The sequence below is a fragment of the Clinocottus analis genome, unplaced genomic scaffold (genome assembly GCF_023055335.1).
Source record: "Clinocottus analis isolate CAN_PGR_092001 unplaced genomic scaffold, fCliAna1.0.p SCAF_17, whole genome shotgun sequence".
Lineage (NCBI taxonomy): Eukaryota > Metazoa > Chordata > Actinopteri > Perciformes > Cottidae > Clinocottus > Clinocottus analis.
In genome coordinates this window covers 15,772,315-15,794,773 of record NW_027175898.1, presented here as the reverse complement: position 1 = coordinate 15,794,773, position 22,459 = coordinate 15,772,315, and the positions used below count along the sequence as shown (strand labels likewise).

At 46.2% G+C, this 22,459-nt stretch overlaps 1 protein-coding gene across 2 annotated transcripts in view; it reads left to right on the top strand.

Moving 5' to 3' along the window:
* efna2a (ephrin-A2a) overlaps window positions 1-18,162 on the top strand; it is a 77,553-nt gene extending 59,391 nt beyond the window's left edge. The window contains exons 2-4 of one of the 2 annotated variants that reach the window (XM_068581010.1): window positions 10,924-11,216; window positions 15,411-15,476; window positions 17,095-18,162. In XM_068581010.1, the coding sequence (XP_068437111.1) occupies window positions 10,924-11,216; window positions 15,411-15,476; window positions 17,095-17,222 (487 nt within the window). In that variant the 3' untranslated portion in view covers window positions 17,223-18,162. Of the gene's footprint in view, window positions 1-10,923; window positions 11,217-15,410; window positions 15,478-17,094 lie in introns of both variants that reach the window. The other variant, XM_068581011.1, reaches the window with a different exon arrangement.
* The last annotated feature ends 4,297 nt before the right edge of the window (window positions 18,163-22,459 follow it).

Sequence of the window (22,459 nt, the reverse complement as noted above, 5' to 3'; positions counted from 1 at the left end):
CTAAATTGGAGCGAGGCAAAAAAAAAAAAAAAAAAAAAAAGATCATGAATATGTAACGGAGCCAAAAACAATGGAGGGTTTCTTTTCGGCAGCTTCGTGTCCTTCGAGGTGCAAAGTTGGTTTCCCGGTTCTGGTGGAAACGAATCAAAGAAATGAAATGGAATCGGAGGTTTTGTGTCTTCACAAAATGTTGAGTGACGTCCACAGAGTCCATCCCAATCTGTACGAGTCATTAAAGCTGCATCGCGGCATCTAAAGAATGCGTGAGTACGGACGCGATGAAAAATAAATCAGCTCTTTAAACATTGACTCTGTGGCTGAGACGTGACATTCCTGCAGGCCGCTGGCACGAATCCCTCCTCGTTGAGAGGCGCCGAGGCCGGTGCCGGTGCCAGTGCCGGTGCCGGTGCCGGTGCCGAGGCCCGGTCCCTGCATGGCGACGGGTGCATGCCCCTCCCCCCCTGAGGAAGACGAGGAGGCTGATATCGGCATATCATGCACTCTGTCCGTCAGCTTGTCAGCTGCACCGCGTGCGCCCGAGCTCTCGTCTCGTCTGTCTCGCTAACTCATCCAGCGTGTCCATCTCGCTGTGGCTCTGTGCTCTACTTAGCATGTGTGTGTGTGTGTGTGTGTGTGTGTGTGTGTGTTGCAGCCACCGCATCACCCGAGGTGACAATTACCCTACCGGGGATGGAGGGATGGTGGGGAGGATCTCCGACAGGTTTTGTTATGTTAATCTCAGTGCAGTGGGTGTCTGGTTGTGTGCGTCTGTTCGTATGTTTGTGTCCTGACAGCGTGTGTGTGTGTGTGTGTGTGTGCAATGTGCCGGGGATTGGCACAGGCGGCGGTTCCTCCGCGGGGGGTCCATGTTGCCCGTCTTGAAGTAAATACATAATAACCTTTCAGATGTGCTGAATGTCAGCGCGGTGATCTATGGGCGACATTATTCCGAGTGACACATGTGGAACTCAAAACAGCACAACTGGCGCTCAGGAGTGTGTGTGTGAGAGTGTGTGTGAGTGTCCCGTTCGCTGCGGCGCACGACGTACAGTATGATATACTCTTGTGTTCGTATTTCTACGCATGTGTTTACTTTGAAGTGAGGATCAAGAGCTTCATTTGCATAATTAAACAGCCGTGTTTACGGACGCCGCTCTGCGTACGGGGTTAACGTGCCGTAATGCGCCCCGGCGTCATACGTGTGCAAAGCGTGAAGGCGTGTGTCTCAGCATGGGTTTATGTAAGAGGAGGTAAAGTGTTTACTTTGCCCCACATACCTATGCCCCACAATGCAGCGGGGGAGACGACGGCATGAGACGAGGAAGGGAAACGGCTCACGCTGAGAGAAAAGCAGCTAAAGAGTCTTAGCGAGAGGAAGGGGTGTGTGTGTGTGTGTGTGTGTGTGAGGATCGTTTTAAACATGCATAAAGAACAAGTCGAAAGGAGGCGAAGTGGCAGGGAATAGAAATACAGGAATGGGGGAGAAGTTAAGACGGAGGAGAGAACAAGGAAGAGAAAACTGAAAGGGAGGAGTCGTGAAGACTGAAAAGAGGAGAAAGTAATGTCAAAAAGATGCTGTGTGTGTGTGTGAGAGAGAGAGAGTGTGTGTGGGTGTGAGGAAGAAGGGCGAGCGAGCAAATGAATCTGAAGTGAGGAGAGATGAAGATTGAGGGCGGAGAAAGGAAAGAAAAGGAGCAAAAGGCCGATTGAAGACGGGCGCAGATGAAGACGGAGAGATAGAAACGGAGGGTAATGTGGACTTAATTGGAGAGACATTAAGAGTGACTGAAGCTGTGCAGAGCAACAGACTGAGACAGCAACGCAACTTTAACCGAGGCTACTCACGGGCAACGCCTTTCTTCATGCCAATTAGCCAAATTAGGGGAAATTATGCACATTTCAGATGTAAAATTTCGCGTTAACTCTCAAGTTTTTGGGCTTTCTTTTCGCCTGAAATAAATGGCGCCATCGCTCCGTGCGTTGGTATGCAGAAGGGAAGAAAACCGGATGTTCGTTTAATGCCGCCACGAGAGAATGATGACAGTTAACTGTGTTTATTTGGCGCGTTTCATACGACGGCAGCTTTGTGATAAACTCGGCGCCGGCAGAAAATATCGCTCATTGTCTGTAGCCGCGGAGAGAAAGTTGGCAACGGGAGTTGAACTTTTAGCTGCTGCTTTCGTCTGGAGGAGCGAGGGATGACTCGGATGTTCACGGGAAAAAATAGAGTATTGATCCGCGTTGGATTCGTCCAAAACATGGAGTCACGTTGGGGAACGTGCCGCTTTCGTTTCTTCCTCTCTACTGATTCACGTACATAACATTTTCATTTAATTGGCACCTCGATCAGCTGTGTGTCGCCACGGTTTGCTGCAGAATTTGCTGCAGAAGTCAGTCGCGGCGCTTTCTCACTCCTGCAGGTGATGCTTTCAAATTAAACAGCGAAATGCATTTCTCTCCTCTCGTCTGATTAGCATCTGAACGACATCGTTCGTCTGTGCCGACCAATAAATCTGTTTTTACGACGCCGTGGTTGAGGTTCGGTTCGGTTCAGTCACGTAAAAAAGACTCCGGAGGAAAAGATAAAGGTTCACGATGAATAAATAATTCTCTTTGTCGTCTTGATTGCGTTAATAAACAAGTTGTTGTTTTGAAATGATTGAGGTCATTGAGCAGCTGTCTCCTGTGTTAAGGTTAAATGTTCAGATTACATCCATCCTCCTCTTCCTCTTCCTCATGCTGATAGTTGTTTGTGAAGAAGAAGAAGAACAAGAAGAAGAAGGGGAAGTAGGAAGAAAGGAAGAAGAGAAGGAGAAAGAAGAAGGGGATGATGTAGGAAGGAAGAGGAGGGAGGAGAAAGGAAGGAGAAGGAGGAGAAGAAGAAAGTAGGAAGGAAGAAGAGAAGGAAGAAGAAGAAGGGGAGGATGTAGGAAGGAAGAGGAGGGAGGAGAAAGGAAGGAGAAGGAGGAGAAGAAGAAAGTAGGAAGGAAGAAGAGAAGGAAGAAGAAGAAGGGGAGGATGTAGGAAGGAAGAGGAGGGAGGAGAAAGGAAGAGGAAGGAGGAGGAGGAGAAGAAGAAAGTAGGAAGGAAGAAGAGAAGGAAGAAGAAGAATGGGGAGGGTGAAGGAAGGAGGAGAAATGAAGAAGAAGAAGAAGAAGAAGAAGAAGAAGAAGAAGAAGAAGAAGAAGAAGAGGGAAGTAGGAAGGAATCAAGGAGTGAAGAAGAAGAAGAAGAAGAAGAAGAGGGAAGTAGGAAGGAATCAAGGAGTGAAGAAGAGAAGGAGGAAGAAGGGGGAAGAAGAAGAAGGGGAAAGTAAGAAGGACACGAAGAAGAAGAGGGAAGTAGGAAGGAAGGAATCAAGGAGTGAAGAAGAGGAGGAAGAAGAAGGGGGGAAGAAAAAGGGGAGAAGTAGGAAGGAGGAGAAATGAAGAGGAAGGAGGAGAAGGTAGAAAAAAGATGTGGAGGAAGGAGGAGGAGGAGAAGCAGGAGAAGGAAGGAAGAACTAAAGGTTAAATCCTCCACAGAGTAGCTTTAATAATTCATCCCACTCACAACATATAGACGAGAACAAAATAAAAAAACAGCATCGAAATGAAAAGGTTCGCTTGTCATAATGTCGTTTTTTTATTCTTTTCACCAGTTTTCCCGACCTTGCAGGTGGAAACGTTGCATCTTTCAGTTTCTTCTGGAGCTTCCCTTTGAAGCCCAGAAAACAAGATGGCGTACGGGGGAAAGCGCCTCGGTTGACTGACTGTCCCGCGCCGAGAGCGCTATTTTTATTCTATATTTTTTTTTACCCAGGCCACAGCGTGAGAGTGATGGATGGATGGATGGAAAAGAGAAAGGGATGACATAGTAAGAGAGAGAGAGAGAGAGAGAGAGAGAGTCCTTTGATGTTGCCTGGTTGATCCGGCCTGCTGTTTAGGACGCGGGCAGGTATGGTAAACATCCGAGGCTTCTCCACCCAGCTTTGATCACAGCCATGCTGAGAGTTGATGTTGATGAGTCGGCGGTGCCAGATTACTGACATGTGGCCACATCACACAGAGACGCACACTCTTTCTACTGTGCGTGCATCTACAGGACAAATACACACATCCAGTCGCACACTGAGACTTTCATTCTTTCTCCCTGTAATCTATCAACTCAACGTTTAACCCTCTGGGGTCTGAGGTCATTTTCTGGATTTTACGTAATTTCTTAAAAAAATATTTTTTTAAAGGCACTTGCATATGAGATACATACCCGTGTGTTACATCAAAAATTACAGAACAAAAAAAAATATTCTAAAGTGATAATATGGCCCTAAAGCTGAAAAAAAAGCATTTTTCTTTTCATCTTTTTACACAAACTCTTTGTGATTGTGGTCCAATCCTTAAGAATGAACCTTTTACATCCATTTTGTATGGAAGCCCCTTACCGCCACACACACAAAAAAAATTAGGCCCAAAAAAATTAAACTAAAATTAGGAACAAAAAAATAATTAATTCTTTCTTTTCGTTGACGAAAATAAAATAACAAAACATCCAAGCAATACGTTATTTCATCACTTTGGTTTTACAATACCTTCATTTAAATGTAAATATGTATTGTTCATACAACAAAACAAGTACAAGTCACAAAATAGTCCAATCTTGTTTCAATTCACCTAATCTTTTAATTTAACATTGCAAGCACTGTTTTATATTCAATGCTCTTGTTATTTACCAAGACGTTTTTTTTTTAAATTTTTTTATTTTTTTTTGGTCCAATTTTTTTTTTTGTGGCGGGAATGGGCTTCCATAATTTTGTGAGTCAGCAGCTAAAAATCCGACTCCTCCGCCTGCATCTGGATGACCTCGGCAGACGATTCAATCGCACTGAACGAGTGAGGAGAATCTGTGAGACATCGGGGAGGATTAGGAACCAAGCGAACAGTCGTATCACATTGCACAGATTTACACTCTGACGATATTAATAAAAAAATAAAAAAAGAAGTGGCTCGACGCTGCGCAGCAGACGCCTGAAACGAGCGTGTAAAGAACAACATGCCCTTCAACAACAATCTGTTTTTACGGGCATATTTTAAGATGTCTTTTTTTTTTTACGAAGACGCTGCTGAAGATCTATCTTCTCGTCCTCTTTGAAGCTAATTATCAAGTTGTCAGAGTAATATTGACTGTCAATATGCCAGAAATACAACAAAAAAGCTATCTATCTCGGGAAATAAAAGACAATTATGTTTTATCACCCGTAAAAAAAAAGCACTATTCCTCATCTGATGTGAGTTTACACAGGATGTGTACAAAGGAGTAGTGGAACGTTATCATTTTGCACTGTTATTTGCTGAAAGATACCTTTTAAAGCCGACTGTATCGGTCTAGGTTTTGGAGATATTTTTGTTTGTCGGATGATGAGACAATCCCAGAAAAAAACATTGGCTTGGGTCTTGAGGATGCGTGGGTGTAAAGCAACACATACACCATGTCCTCGGGTTGGATTGATTCAGGCTGGAAGTGTGTTGTCTGCAGGTTTTTATGCAACTATTTTTGATCCGACGGCAAACACCCAGGGTCAACCAAAAGCCGGTAAAGCGGCTATAAGCGGGTGTTTTACGTACCGGATGGTAATGTGAAATGTGAAGGGGAATCGTCACCTGAATCTGCAGCTGCCGGGGCGGCTTCACGGAGCTTTTACTGTGAGTTTTTAGCTCGTCTGTTTTAATGTTTGGGTTGGGAAAAAAAAAACCTCTAAAATCCCTCTGTACACTTACCTGCTCCGGCAACGAACGACAAACAGGCAGCCAGAGAGACGGATATTTCCCTCGGGAGTTATTGGCGACCAAAAAACCCGCTCAATGAGAGAAAATATTGGATTTCCATTCATCAGGTGATCAGAGACACAACACAATAATGCCGTTAATGCTCCTTAATTGTACCTTCAGCACGCCATTCAATAGTGTTATTAGACTCGTATCACTGTTTACATGTGATACCTGATAAGTCTGCTTAACCCAAATTACCAAGAAAGTATATTTTCCCCTTATTGTGAGATGTTTTGTTTGTGGCGCTCACAGGACTGGGGAGGAAGAAAAAATACTTTAAAAATTCAACAGCAACCGTCAATGTTTCAAGAAACTGCTGCTCTGAATATTCCACAGAGTGTGAAACCCGTTTCCATTGGAAGTTTATTTCCAGTGGAAATAGTCCCGATGACAACACGTTGACAGTGTGTGACACAAATGAGATTCCACTGAGTTGGGAGGACACGGAAGTCCCAGTGTTCTTAAGAGGACACGGAAGTCTACGAAAGTCTCACTGTACTTGGGAAGACACGGAAGTCTCACTGTATTTGGGAGGACACGGAAGTCTCACTGTACTTAAGAAGACACGGAAGTCTACGAAAGTCTCACTGTACTTAGGAAGACACGGAAGTCTTACTATACTTGAGAGGACACGGAAGTCTCACTGTACTTGGGAGGACACGGAAGTCTCACTGTACTTGGGAGGACACGGAAGTCTCGCTGTACTTGGGAGAACACGGGCAGTCTAACTGTACTCGGGTGGACACGGAAGTCCCAATGTAGTTGGGAGGACACGGGAAGTCTCACTGTACTTAGGAGGACACGGAAGTCTCACTGTACTTGGGAGGACACGGAAGTCTCACTGTACTTGGGAGGACACGGAAGTCTCAAACTTTCAGACGGGGAAATCATCAAATATAAAGAGTAACCAGTCTGAAAAGCAGCATTTCACCTCTGACCCCCATCAGGGTGCTCTGTCGTACCTGTGGCTGCACTCACCTGTGATGTCCGACGCACCCTAGGGAGAACGCCGACGCCGCAATGAGACTCTCCGGAGGCGTCGCGTTAGTTACTCTTTAACGGCGTAACCCTCGTAATCGCACGTACTCGCAAAGTTTGATTAATGTCACTTTTTATTAGTGTCACGCCGGCTTCGCACATATCCCTTCAAATAAAGTGTGACAGAATATTAGTGATGTCTCTAACAGGTTCGACGGGGGTTTAAATCGTATGCAAACACACACACACACATACACACACACACACATACACACACACACAGACACACATCGTGCATGTGAGCTCCACGATGGAAGAGGTATGCTGTAAAGTGTGAGAGCATTCCCGTGTCTTCTTGGCCAGCGCAGTGTGTGTGTTTAATTCCTAATGACACACAGCCTGAGAGGAGGGGATGCAGGGACACACTCATCCACACCTAACTGCACACCGACTGTTTAACGTCTCACACACACACACGCACACACACAGGCCTGCACACACAGCTTCTTTTTGCACGGGTGTATTAGGAATGCAGACGGTGTCACAGGAGCAGGGCAGGGCACTGAGTGGCTTAATACAACCTAATGTATCCTGGCACATTAGCCCTTTTCTTGGATTGAGCATCCTCACTCATCGAGACCCACTTTACCATTTAACCACACACACACACACTCACGCACACACACTTCCGTCGGTTCGAGCAAACACACGCGCATACCATTGTACGCCCAAAGTGCTAATGCTCTGATGGTAGTCATCCATAAATGTATCAGTGCACAATCAATAGGCGCAGCACATTTGAGTCAGATGGAAAACCACAGTTGTACAAATTGAAATGAAAAGACAAAAAAAAAACCTCCTCCATCTGCTCTTCCTCCAGCTGGCCTCCTCCTCTCCTGCTCTTTCTCTCTCTTTCCTCATCCTTTCCTCCTCTCACTTTCGTGCGATCTCATTATCCCTCTCCGTCCCCCTCCTCTCTCTCTCCCGTCTTTCTCTTTTCTTTTGTCCTCATTCCCCGCGTATCGCCATTACGCCGCTACCTTTTCCTCGCTCCCTCTCTTCTTTCCTTTCAGCCCTTTTATTCTCATTCTGTGCATCTCTCCCTCTGTTTCTCTCCCCCCCCCCTCTCTTTCTCTCTGCCTTTCCCCCTTTTTAGTTGTTAATCAGAGCTGATTGGGAGCAGAGAGAGCCGAGAGGAGCTCCCCAGTGGATCAATGCCTCTAAATGATCTGTTCAAGGATCCCTTTAGAACCTGCAAAACTCGCTCTGATAGGGCACCGAAGCATGAAGGCGCTCATTTCACATCTAACTCACTTCCTGATTTGCCCTCTGGGAGAAAGATAGGACCGCCGTTGTCGGGATAATTTGTCCCAAAGCTTAATATCCCGCTAACCAACAGTGCTTAGACCAAAATGTCTTCATTCCAGGCAATCAATTACTGCCAAGGTGAGGTGGGGGGAAGATGATGAATTTGTTTAAAAAGCTCAAGTCTGCCGTCTGAGACGACTGGCTTTGTTTACGCTCGTCTGATGGAAGGCGTCTTAAAATTTACCGAGCTTCCGAGGAACAAGATTTGATAATGTGCTGCAGCTGAATTTAAAATATGTATTTGAGGAAGGGGGTACATCGTGAAATGAAGTTGATCATAGCCGCGGTGAGCGATCGTGTTATTGAGGAGAAGGAGAAGAGAAGGAGGAAGAAGAGAGAGGGAGGAGGAAGAAAGAAGATGAAGAAGGAGAGGAAGGAATCGTGCGATCGTGTTATTGACAAGAAGAAGAAGAACAAGAAGGAGGACGGAAGAAGGAGAAGGCAGGAAGAAGGAAGGAGGAGGAACAGGAGAGGAAGGAAGAAGAAAAAGAAGTGGAGGAAGGAAGAAGAAGATTAGGAGAAAAAGGAGAGAGGAAAGAGGAAGAAGAAGAAGGGAGGAAGACGAAAGAAAGGAAGGAAGATAGAATTATTATTTTCGGAGGAGGAAGTGAGCGATCGTGTTAATGACTAGAAGAAGAAGAGGAGGAGAGAGGAAGGAGGAAGAAAGAAAAGAAGAAGAGAAGGAGGAGATAGGAAAATGAGGAAGAAGGAGGAAAGAAGAAGAAAAGAAGATGAAGGAGGTGGAGGAAGGAAGAAGAACAAGAAGAAGAAGAAATGACATCGCAATGTCACACTGAAGAATTTCAAACATTCAAAAAGCGAGACATGAATCTGAAGAACGTCTCAAAGTGATTTTTTTTTTCGCTCGTGAGTCGCTAAAGATACAAAAACAAAAAGATTATCAAGTCATTCTCTCGGGACGCGTTATTTATGAAGGGCGAGTAAATAAAACATCTGAAATATCAAATATTAAAAAAAAAAAAAACACTGATGTATTGTATTGTCTCGCAGCGGGGCGCCGATATGAAAAGACAAATTATTCATGAAACAAAGCTACGTATTTTGAGACTTGTGGTTGAACAAATACAGTTAAGAAGACTGACTCTGCATTTGATGATACATATTAATCATGTTCAGCCTCATAACTTCTGTTAATAGACATCATTCATTCATCAAGGATAAATCGTTGTGATATTCTTGTCAAAATGATGACATGTATATATTGATTTCACTCACACACATTGTCCTTTGTAGCCAAAAGGCCGCTACAAAGTAGCGCAATCCTTTGTGCTTTGTCGTCTAAAAATAATTCAAAACCTCATGGAAGTCTCCGTGACCATAAACCTGGAACTGTAGTTTGATTTTGAGCTGATCTCAAACACGCCATCCTGCTGCCATTAGCACTCACCGGATGAAAAGCGTCAAATGAAAAAAATAAATAACTGCGGCGCCAAGCTGGTTTCCAGAACTGAGTTTTTGAAGATGAAAGTACGCATTTTTTTCTTTTTTTTTTTAAAGTGTCGTATCTTTAGAGCAAACGCGACGGGGGAAGTCACGAAGTTTTGGAGGAGCCAGAGCCCCGTATTGTTTTTGATGGAATTTGTTGACAATAACGACGACAAAAAACACACACAATATCGCAGCCTTATTCTTCCATAAGAGGTTTCACTCCAGTGACTTCAAGATTGTAAACAGAAGCTCAGTTCCCATATATATACGCAACGTTGGCACCAGAACATAAACATAAATAGACCACCACCAACAAAAAAAAAGCATCCATATGTTTTTAATATCCTGTCGCCGCCTCGCAGAGATTGGGGCGTCGCCAACTAAAGCACCATCTTGTAAACTTCCATATGTTACCTGGTATTCTCTACAAGCTCTTCTGACTTTTTGCCAGGAGATAGAATAAAGCAAGGACAAATACCAGCAGAGTAATCTCCCCCACTTCCCTTTACAACATCTTCCATCCGCTAATATTCCTTCTTCGGTGACCTCTGACCTACTTAAGTTCACAGTGATCCGCGTGTGTTAGCGCAACTAAGTGGGCTTCCACCGCCGCCTCCCGCTCGCCGCTTCGGGCGCCGCGATATAATAATGCGTGCTCTGGACCATCGCATGACCCACTTCTCTAGAGTATCATACGAGCAGGATGCGTTCAAGCGCGAGAACATATTCCAAACATGCTAATAACTCCCGCCAAGCATTAGCTGGGGAAAGCTTTATTAGAATAACAAGCTTTTGGGGGTAACCTGAGGGGTGGTTATTGATTTCTTTTGGCCTCTTCTTGTTTGGTAAATAGCGTAAAAAACACCCACACAGGATAGGTTTTTTTTTCTGCGACACACTGCCCGTGACTCACGGTTTCAAGGCCCTTTCATCAGGAGGCGTGCGTCCTCGAGCTGCGCGGGGTTGCTGTTTTTGTAGCTCACTCGACCTTGGGTCTTCCCGCGGAGATGCGCGGACAGAAAAGTATCATACAATTTCATATAATTACGCCGCACGGCATGACTGAACTAAGTGGACACTCACCGCGGTTTCCCCTCTATGCTGCGCAATCACACAGAAACTCAATATAGGGACTAAATATTCATGGGTATTGAAGAAGATTAGTTTGAAAAAATCAAAATAGATGTCTCGCAGTATCCCATTCCTCCTCGCCGCTGCCCACTGATTCAGTTTTTCTTTTTTTCTTCACGAGAGCCTGTTTGTCATTATTTTTATTCATGAAGTAAATGCTAATTCGCCGCCCCCCCTCTTCTTTGTCTTGCAGGTTCTGGCACGGCGAGTACCGGGTGGCCGTGAACATCAACGACTACCTGGACATCTACTGTCCTTACTACGAGGGCCCGCCCTCCCACGGGCGCATGGAGCGCTACATCCTGTTCATGGTCAACTACGAGGGCTACACCTCGTGCCAGCACCGGATGCGCGGCTTCAAGCGCTGGGAGTGCAACCGCCCCAGCGGTCCCGACGGACCCCTGCGCTTCTCGGAGAAGTTCCAGCTCTTCACCCCTTTCTCCCTGGGCTTCGAGTTCAGGCCCGGACACGAGTACTACTACATCTGTGGGTTTTCAGTGTGTGTTTTCTCTGTGTGTGTGTGTGTGTGTGTGTGTGTGTGTGCGCAGGTGAAAGGGTTTGTTTGTGTTAGCGCGTTAGCTCGTTAGCCGCGGTGCCGTTCAATATGCATTTGTAAACGGTATGTAAATTCGCAATCAACAGAAGTTGATTGAGAAGGTTCTCAAACATCGCCCGCCATGTCGCGCCCGCACACCCACAGGGGTTGCGTAAACACACCTTCCATCTCTCTCTCTCTCTCTCTCTCTCTCACCCTCTTTATTCCTCGACGTATCCCTCCGCTTCTGTCGAGATCATAAGTGGTGTGCTCAGCAAAGTGGTAAAAATGTCACCAGGCGTATTTTGTAATCATTTTTATATTAGCTGTATTGATGTTTCTCCTCACTCCCCCAACAAGTGATGTATTAGTATCACAGATGGGCCTAACCCCCCTGAGACTGTTTTTCTGAATAGAGTAAAAAAAAAAGAGAAAGAGAAAAGCTATCATTCTCCCATCAGGCATGAGACAAATAGAGGCTTCAAATTACTCTTAAACATTGTTTTCAGCGGCTAGGTGTGCCAGATTGGGGCGGATAGATTTACCGCATCCGGGCTGTTTAGTGCCAGATCAGTTGGTAATCACAGGAAAAAACAAAAAGCACATTACATTGACTTTCAAAAGCTTCGCGGTCCCCAAGCGAACTTTTCCCGTCGCCACTCGCCGAAAACATTTTGACTATTTGAGAGAATATATTGCGGAAAAAAATAATAAACTGTATTTTCGTCATCTCGAGAGGTCACATGTCAGGAGAAGGTACGCACAGGTAGTCCTAAGTTTTTAAACAAACAATGTATTCTGTTGTTTGTCTGGCAACGGCGGTTTGGAGCCTCCATGTGTGAAATTACTTTACCCAAAAAATAATCCTTTTTCTGTGATTATTATTATTATTATTATTAATTTCTCTTGTTAACTTGATGACTTTGCCGTCAAAACCAAAGTTATCTCACCAGATCTCGACTTAGTTTCCCTCATTTGTTCCACCCTCGTCGTCGGCGTCGGCGGCGCACCTCGTTCGGGATTCGTCACGTCGACGCCACGATTCCTCGGCAGAGTTTTGCCGGCCTCTTCATTATTACCTCGCCGCTGTTGTTGCCGCCGCACACCTGACCTTAACCTTCCTCGGGACGGGGACGTGATGCATTCTCACCGTGACCCTTAACGGGATGAGGTTCCACCGCCATCAGTTCCAGGTGTGACATATTTCTTGATTGAGTTTCGTGGCCTTGGACGGAGATTCTGACCTCTCGAGGTGGGGGGAGAGACTCTCGTTCACGGAGCGACCGGCCAAAGCAAAAGAATTAGAAAAAAAGAAATTTCGTGATAGATATTGGCAGGTTTTTTTCTCCATTTAATTCGTTGTAGCATCGCTGTGTTGGGGATTGTATTTCTAATGCGGTGACACGATTTTTGTAATGCAGCGCAACCACTGAGAAACCAATGTGCTGCACTAGTGAATTAAAAGATAATAAGATTAAAGTAATACGTTTCCTCACACGCTATTTGTTTTTAGAGTACGTTTTAGTAATGAGCACCAAGTGTGTGTTCGCCCCAAGAGTCTGTTGTCTACACACCGACACAAAGACACAGCGGGGTGAGAGTCAGAGAGGCGAAGATAACGGCCACCTACTGCACTTTTCGCAGTCGGGGCACACACACACACACACAGACACACACAAACGCAAACACACTCTTTTGTTTTCAGGTCTCATGTAAGGATGGACAGGGCCCCTCCAGAGTTGTATAGTTGCTGACTCTGCTATTGTGTTTATGGGCTCCTTGAGGGGAATGTGTACTCTATGAGATTGGTGTGTCTGTGTGTGTGTGTGGGCATGCATGTCTTGTAGGGGGAGGGCTGGTTGTGGGGTCAGTTGTCAAGCGATTGTGAGTCCGTGAAAGGCCATGTCCATCATCTTGATTGACAACCACACACGTTTTTGTCTCGCACGGTTTCTCACACGCACACACACACACACACACACAGGTTAGTATTGATGTGGAACAAAGGCATTTTGACATTTTGAACCACCCAGCCCTTCTGATCAGTGTGTGTGTGTGTGTCTCCTCGCCATAAATACTCCACGAAGTATTAAACACATCGATCTCTGATGGGGATCTGTGGCCAGACCTGTGTGTGTGTGTGTGTGTGTGTGTGTGCGCGCCCATGTGTGCACGTTGGTGTGTGTATTTGTCATGTGGTTGACATGTTGACAGGTCCACTCCACCCCTTACTTCTCCCAGCTGCCATCTGATGAGGTTGAGTGATTTTCAATGGCTTTTCAGGAGACGCCGGATTGTGGATGTGCTGGGAAACGTAGGCGCCGGGGGAGCTGATAAGACTTTTGAAAAATGACAAAAGTGAACATTGTTTGGAGGGCAACGGAAGAAAAAAGAAATTCTCGCCCTTTCTCCCCGATATGTTGCCGTTTGTCGGTGAGAACAGCGGGGGAGCCCGAAAAACAAAGACACAGAACAGGAGGGATGGCTCGATGCGGAGCTGCCGGCGCTTCATAGGGGACCGCGATGCGCTTTCCTCTGGACGCCGAGTGGAGGGATGATTTGAGGGAAATTTGAGGCAGTGGAAGTGGGCTACGGGGAAGGCATGAAAGGGTGAAGGGCAGAGAAGGATGGAGGGAGGTGTTCTGGGGAGAAAAGGAGGGAGGAAAAGGGCATAGGAAGGGGTCAGATGAATTTCCTGTGCACTGTGGATCTTGATGATGGTTCTCTCCAGGGTCGCTGTGGGCTCTGCAGACTTCCTCGAGGGAGAAGGCCAATAGGTCTCCACGCACAGCACTGCAAGCACCGGCGTGTGTGTGTGTGTGTGTGTGTGTGTGTGTGTGTGTGTGTGGGGTCAGAGAGGTGGTCACCATCTGCTTTAAGGTCCACAGTTCTATTTTACATCAGAGGCGAAGGTGGGACTAAAAACCCAGCTTCAATTTAATTTGGTCTACTTTGAAGTTTGACTCATAGTCACTTTTTTAACATTTTTCTCATATTTTCTTTTGGGGGGTGGGGGGTGGTGGACATTCAGCCAGTGGCTCAGTGGTTAGCACTGTGACCTCACGGCAAGAGAGGGACCTGCCTGTCTGTGGGGAATTTGCATTGAATTTTCCTTCCCCCCACACACTTCCAAAGACATTCAAGTCAGGTGGATTGGAGAGCCGGTATTCCCCTCAGGTGTGACTGTGAGTGTGACTGAGTCCCCGTGTGATCCCTCATAGACGTGTTTACACTGCCTGAAGTGCTCAGTGTGTTCACGGGAGCTCATAAGCTTGGGAGCATGGGTTTAAGACAACTTAAAAGGACATAATATAAGAACGTCTCCAGCGGCTTGGAGCCATGAATGTCATCAGTGAAGCACTTGGGCTGCATTAATGACTATACATTAATGTGAACTTGCAACAAATGGGAGGAAAATGTCTTTTAATGCCTCCCCCCTTGATTTAACACCGCTGACATTTTTTGTGATTTTGAGCGAATTATAGCATACGGTAAAAGTCAAGTTACTAGCGCTGCTGCTAGCACCCCGCTAGCTACTGCTCGCGTCGCCGCTGGAACGAGCTAATGCTGTTGCTAGCTCACCGCTAGCTGCTGCTGCTACCGCCCGCTTGCCCGCTACACGAGTCGGGCGTCAAGCTGGTCTCCGCTACCTTCGGTGGTTGTCGGGGATCTAAGGAGAGCGCTAGCAGCAGCGCTAGCAGCAGCGCTAGCAGCAGCGCTAGCAGCAGCGCTAGCAGCAGCGCTAGCAGCAGCGCTAGCAGCTAGCTAATGTCTCCAAAAGCCTGCATATTCATGTGTGAAATGTTCCACAATAAAAGCCCACAGACATACGCGTTTATATAACAAAAGCCACCCACCAGTGAATAAAGTCAGCAGAATACTCGTTCCCACTGTTTCTATGTTATGAACCCATGAAGTTGTTTTTTCCTGTCAGCCCATAAATAGGTACAGTGACTTAAAATACCATCAGTACAGTACTGTCTCCAGTCCAACCACCACCTGGTAATAATCCTCACAGAACCAGAACAACATTCAACAAAGAAATAATACAAATAAAGTGTATTAAATGATCTCTATTGCTTTGAATGCAAACAGTTCCCAACTAATCTCCTCTTTCAATTTCTCTGCTTTTGTTGTTGTTACAGCGTCTCCTCACCCAAACCATGTGGGGCGAGCATGTCTAAAGCTGAAGGTGTATGTCAGACCTCCAGGTAAGTCACACTCTAGCTACACACACGCGCACACACACACACACAAAGGTCCAGATTGGCTATCAAAGTAAAATTAGTTGGGAATAAGAGGTCTGATAGAATGCCCCGGCAACACTCTCTGCTCTGATTCACAGACCAGCCAGGCAACACTTTAACACTTTCACACACACACACACACACACACACACACTCTCTCACACACACACACACTCTCTCTCACACACACACACACCCTACACACACACATTCTGACACATTCACACGTACGAGCTCACACAAGTGTGTGCAGGCGCATGCACGCACGCACGCAGGCAGCCAGGCAGGCATGCAGGCACAAAGTGGCATACGCACTTCACATCAGATCACATCACGTCACACTGGGTGTGAGAGAGACCTTCTGTCCTTGCAGAAAGAGAACAGGCTGAAAGTGCTCTCTAAAAATGTTAGCGAGCCTCCGCATCACTCTGCCGGCTGGATTCGTTCATAAGAAACAAGAGAGCCGTCTAATAATAAACCCACCGCATACGCTAGGCGTCTAATCTAATAATAGACACTTCGTATTTCTTAATAAAATTCCCCCTTATGCCTCGGCCGCGTGGTAAACGATGAAGCGTGACTCGCTCGCCACATAATACCGAGTCTTTTTTTTTTTTTTTATCAAACAGCATGCAACCTGATAAGATATACGCTTTTAAAAAAATATGCCCCTTATAGATGTAGGCCTCACGCGATTGTGTGGAAAGAAAGTCGACATACATGGAGCGGGTTACGGCAGCCATTACACTAGGCTTGCGTCGTCTTGTAAATCTACCTGTACGTCTCTTCAAAAGGCGGATTCCACCTCGTCAGTTTTTTCCGGGGCTCAGCCCGACGAAAGAATGAAACCCGGGTAGTAACACAACTCGACAACGGCTTTGAAGATCCTCGTGAAAAAGGATGAGTCGGCCTTCGCGGCTTCCCAGACTCAGATCATTGCCTCTCTCGCTAAGGGGGGGAAAAGAAACGCTCTCCTCCTCCATAATTACTGAAACAACATAGGTTCTTTTATTCTGTCATCGCCGCGGCTCCGCGTCGAGATTCTTCTTTTTTTCTTTCTTCTTCTTCTTCTTCTTTTTCTTTCTGGTCTTAAAGTAATCTGTCTGACACTGCAACTTCCATCTCATCTGTGAAATACTGTCACTAGAGTGAGCTGTGAGCGGTTGCACATGTGTGTGAGTGTGTCATTGTGTGTGTGTGTGTGTGTGTGTGTGTCAGCTGCTCCAGATTCTGAGTCTCTGTGATTAAACTGTAATTAGGTTGGTTAAACCCCCTGCAGAGCTCAGTTGCTGTCGTCTTCTCATCCTCCCCTCTTCCCTCTCCTCATCCCTGGTCTTCTCGCTGCCTTCTTACTTGGCGCTCGATTGTGAGAGTTTTTTGTGGTTTTGTCGCTCACTTTCCACATCTTTCTCCCCCGGTGATCATTCCACTTCTTTTATTCCGTAAATCCTCTCCCTCCTCCGTTCAGTTTGTTTTAGATTGTCTTGTCTTTGTGTGTGTGTGTGTGTGTGTGTGTCTGTCTTGTGTGTCTCGCTCAGTTCAGATGTTTTGTCGTTTTTTTTCTCTTCTTTTTCCGTTTCAGATGGGTCGGGATACGATTCACCGGAGCCCTTCCTGACCGATGGAGGTCCGTGCTGGAGGCCGGTGGGGTCCGTGGTCCTGTTTGCCGTTCTGGCCTCACTGCTCCTGGGCCTCTTCTCCCGGCTGTGAACCCCCTCCTCCCCCCCGTCTCCCTCCCTCCTCCTGGAGCGACCCACCCAGGGTCGCTGGGCTGGGCTGGCTGTCCCTCTAAATCTACCACCCCTCAGGGAAGCCCTCCGTCTCCGCCCCTCCCCCCCCCTACCCCCAACCCTAACCCCACCCGCCTCGCTCTCTCTCCCACCTCCACCTCTATACCACCACCCACCCCTCTCCACCCCCACTGCCAGCCCCCTCCATGGCCCAGCAAACGGACACACCGCTCCCCCGGACCGGCTGAGAGGGCCGGGTCTTTTTCAGCTGTCTGGGAAGCCGCCGCGCATTCATCTCTGATGCAGCTTGAAAAACACAAGGGAAATGTCTCTGCACTCATATCAGGGGGTCCTTTTGATTTGTCTATTGACTCTCGGCCACTGGGGGGAGGGGGTAGATGCGGCGGTGGCTATGATTAAAACTTGTCGTTCCAGCGCAATTCCCTATCATCCAATCCACGGCAGGATGCATTAAGCGATAGGCCTGGATGCACAAAAATTGGATTTTTTTTCTTCCTCACATTTGCCACCCCATCGTCAAAAAACCAAGAATTGGAAGTGGCCGAGCTCGCGTTGTGATTGGAAGTCTGTTGTGTACGAGCTGGACCGGCTCCAACTGCAACGAGAATAAGAGCAAACGTGGAGGAAAGGAGGAGGAAGAGGAGGAGGAGAGGAGAGGAGTGACCCGCCGGTGCAGAGAAGGAAAAGGACAAACAATGTGGGCACAGATCCTAAATATAAACGATCGTATCGGGGGAAATGTAATGTTATATGTGTTGATATTTTCAGACACAGTGTAGATTCACAGCGATGTGATATAAACCATTTTTTTTTCAATGTTATTTTTATGAGAAGCTACGATATCACATTCTAATGACAAGTATAATCATAGGCTGTTTCAGTGGGAGGGTGTGTGTGTGTTCGGGGTGGGGATGGGGAGGGTTGGGCGAGGTGTGTATATTTTCAGGTGGGGATGTGTTCTGTCTTATTCGTGTATTTCTAAACAAAGCATTTATCACAAGCCCGGCCAGCACGGGGGCGTCTTCAGCACCGTCGAAGGTCTCTCGGGGTGTGACTTTCTGGAACCATGACTTTCTCATGTTTGAATGTACCACTGAGTCACCCACCTCTTTTTGTCTTTCTGTGTTATTACGACTGTGGTCACTCTTACAAGTACCTTCTCTGTAGGACTGTCGGGGGAGGTTTGTTTTTTTTTTGGGAGGGATGTCGGGCGGCGGGGTGCACAAGGGAAGGAGAGCGAGGACGTAACGACGCTAATGGAGGACGGTTGATGGAAAAAAAATAATTTAAAAAAGGAGGCGACACTCAAAGTTGCATGACCACTGTGAAACCTTCAGATCAATCTCGTTTGTAATGATGATATATTTTTTCATGGAGGGATAATCAGAAACACCCTGCTACCGCTCTCTCTCTCTCTCCCTCCGACTTTTTTTGTTTTTTTCTTCCAGACATCAAAAGAAAAAGGAAAAGAACAAAAAAAAACAAAAACCGCAGCCTCTCTCCTCACACTGTTTCTCTCCTGTCTTGGCTTTTCGGGCGTTGATGGATTAGCTCGTGGGCCGCGAGATAAATGGACCCACGGGGCGAAACTGACTGGAAATCAGCCCCTCGGCGCCCGGGACCCTCATCACTATGGACATCAAATACTGACTGAAACCGGTCCCGGGCCTGAGAGTTAAACCAATAAGGAAAGCGTACACAGACTGTGGCAAATGAGCCGAAGTGTGTGTATGTGTGTGTGTGTGTGGTAGCATCACGAGAACACACATGCGCATGCACACACAGACATATACACACACACACACACACGCACACAGTCTTTGATAACGGGACGGTTCCTCTGAGATTTTGTGTGACTATAAAGGGAACAGCGCAAAAGGAGGATGGCGAGAGAGTGTGTGTGTGTGTGTGTGTTGTGGGACGGAGACTTCTTTAATGTTGGGGAGTGAACCTAATGAGTAAGCACTGTGAACACACACACACACACACATACACACATGCATACACACATTACGACCAGTGTACAGATAAACACACACACACACATACAGACATATGTAGAAAAGCACATGCAGATCTAGACATTTTAAAGACATGGCATGCACATACACACATGTACAAACACACACACACACACACACACACACACACACACACAAGAAAACACAAACAAGGGGAAAGCACTTCCTTTCCCTGTTTCATCTTATTTTTGTAGCATTTAAAATCACTGTTAATTACTCCTGTGTGGGATGCAGTGATGGGGGTAGAGCCTGTGGAAGATTAAAAAAATGTGTTTTCTCTTCTTCTATTCCACTGATGCTGTCCTTCTATCGTTCTTCTTCTCTGGTTTGTGATCTCATGGTTGGTAGTGGTAGGATGCCTCCAGGTCTGAGCGTCATTGTATGAGTTTGTCTCCTTTTCTGTTTGTGGTGTTTTGTTTTCTTTGTGGGCGCTGACCTCAGTCATTAAAGTCAGTCAGTCAAAAAGTGAAACACAGACGTCAGAGCAAGGAGAGAAACACACCAATAAAGATTGTCTTTTTGTCTACTCGAAAAAAAAAAACAAGAGAGAATGAGTGGAATTTCTTCAGTGGAAATGTGAATTAATTTTCATTTGATGTTTGTTTCCCCCCCCTAAAGGGCAGATAATTGTATTCATGTATTAAACTGCACCTGGGTCTTTATTTGGCCCAGTCTATCTTCCTCTGACGTCAAAGTCTTGGGACGGTGAGCGGTGAGCTCTGCCAGTCAAAGCATGAAATTATTCAGATGAAATCACCCGCTCCAATCTTCAGCTGTTTCTCCCTCGGCGACGTGACAGCTAATCTGAACCGCTGACAACACGGAGACTGAGGAGCCCGATAGCGTTTGCTCTCTTGTCTCCATCAGATGAACAGCGGTGTGGCCTTCCAGTGATGGAACGCAATCAAGTGCATTTACTCGAGCGCCGTGCTCGTGTACAGTTCCTATGTCCGGGTGCTTTATTGATTGTTTTCATCGTCTGCTACTTTTTACATCTGCACCTCTACATATCGGGCTTTTTAACTCCACCATTTCATAGCTATAGTTACTTTAAAAACGAGTTTATGCCTGCCTGAAGGTTTAACAGTTGATGTATAGATAATTTACATTTATCTTATGCAACAGTTCAATGGCGGCCAACTGGAGGAGTGGAGCCTGCAGCTGTTTATCTTGATGTGTCCAACTCCTCACAAGTGTCAAAGTAGTTTGTGAATATGTGCTTTATTTTGTTTTGTTTGTTTGCAGATTTCCTGGAAATTTGGCGAAACTTCTCACAAGGTTTTATTTGAGGCCATAAGAGGGATAGTGACACACAAAAAGAGCAAAAATTAGAGAAAAAACACACAAAAAACATGCAAATCTTTGCAAGAGAACTTTTTTTGTGGTATTTGTTCCGTCAAAAAATATCTAACGACCTTTAAAATCTACCTACGACTCTTAGTTTGGGAACCACGACATGACGTGGTTTTAGCTAGCTCCGCTTCAATGCTAGCTACCAGCTATTCATGTGATGTATAATGATGGACCGCTCAAAGGCCGGCGCGCTTCCACTCTTCATCCTGCTACGTTTCACCATGTGTGAATATTTCACAGGAGTTTGACTTCAGTACTTTTACTTGAAGAGCATTTTGACATTGTGCCGCCGCTCGCATGTCCATCAAAAGTCAGGTGTGCTTGAACAAGATGTGGGACCGTTTCATGCTGGCGATGCCTAAAGGATAAATATCTGAAATGTTTCCTCTAATCCTCGAGCGCAGCGGGGTTTCCTCTAGATCGGACATGAATCGGGCAGATGGACAATAGACGCTTCCGCCCCATCGGGGGCCTCGTAGTGGGCCGGCGTTAGCTTGAAACATTTATCAGCCTTGTTTTTAAAAAAAAGGCGTTATTTGAAACCACCGACGGCCTCTTTTGGCAGCGCGGTGCAAAAAGAACATCAGAAAAGTTGTTTATAGGGAAAAACTGAGGCGCATGAATAATAAATGAGCATCGGCTTTGCCATGTTTGGCCCTCCTGCGCAAAGCGGGCTAATGGCTATCGATGTCTCTAGTTTCCATCAAATTGCTTTATATGAGAGCTCAATTCAAACGGAGAAAGAGTAGATTCCAGTGAAAAGGAGACAGGGGCGGGGGGGAATTACATTATCTCTGAACATTGAAAAGCACGCTTGGTCAGCCAATTCTCTGTCCTGACAAGTGTACCAGGTACCAGCGGAATTAGCCTGACGTCAAATTAAGCCCGATGAAGCAAGGCCTCGCGAAAACCTTCCCTCGTTTCGAGAGGAGAGCTGAACGTGTGATACGAGTGGAACAGAGCCAGAATTGAACAGATGTGCTCCTTCAAATCATGGGAAACTATAGTGTCCTGGGTTTTGTCACTCACACACACACACACACACAAACACACACACACACTTACATATCCCCATGTATTCCCTTCAAGGTCTTATTAATCACTTGATTATTTCAGCTATTTTCATTGGCCACCGTACATGTGGGAGAATAATTGGCAAGAACACATTTGGCCTATATGATGTTGGTTTTGGCAACAACCAAAAAGAAAAGCCAGGAAATACAGATGGCGACCCTTCTCCTTTCTTTCCCTCTCCCTCCGTCTCTTCTTCTGTTGATTTCTCGCTCTCACAGACTCGCCGTATAAGCTGATCTCCTCTTTCTCTCCTTCCCCTGTACTATTATCTCCTCGTATTCAACTAACTGGCATGATTTAGGAATTATGGAATTAGGGCAGCGCTCCCATCTCTATTAATGAGGAACGGCATGATGAAAGAGCTTGATCCTGAACGTGCCATCTGTAGTCACTATTACACATTCACTTAATCTATCTCTCCTTCTCTCACTATACTTTCCATTCTTTCTCTTCCCTCCTTCCTTTTCAGCTTCTCCCTCTCTCCCACACACACACACACACACACACACACACACACACACACACACACACACACACATATCCTCTGTCAAACACACTCACATTACACCTTAGTTGTAATTACAGAGGAAATACTAATTCTCAGCCCTTCAAGCGCGCTGCCGGATGTGCCGTGAAATGTGGTGAAATTGCACAGCAGGAAAGTTAACTATGGACCGCACAGTCGCACAGTCACAGGAGTCCAGATGGACCGTGTGTTATTGCTGAATAATGAATGCTATGTAGACTC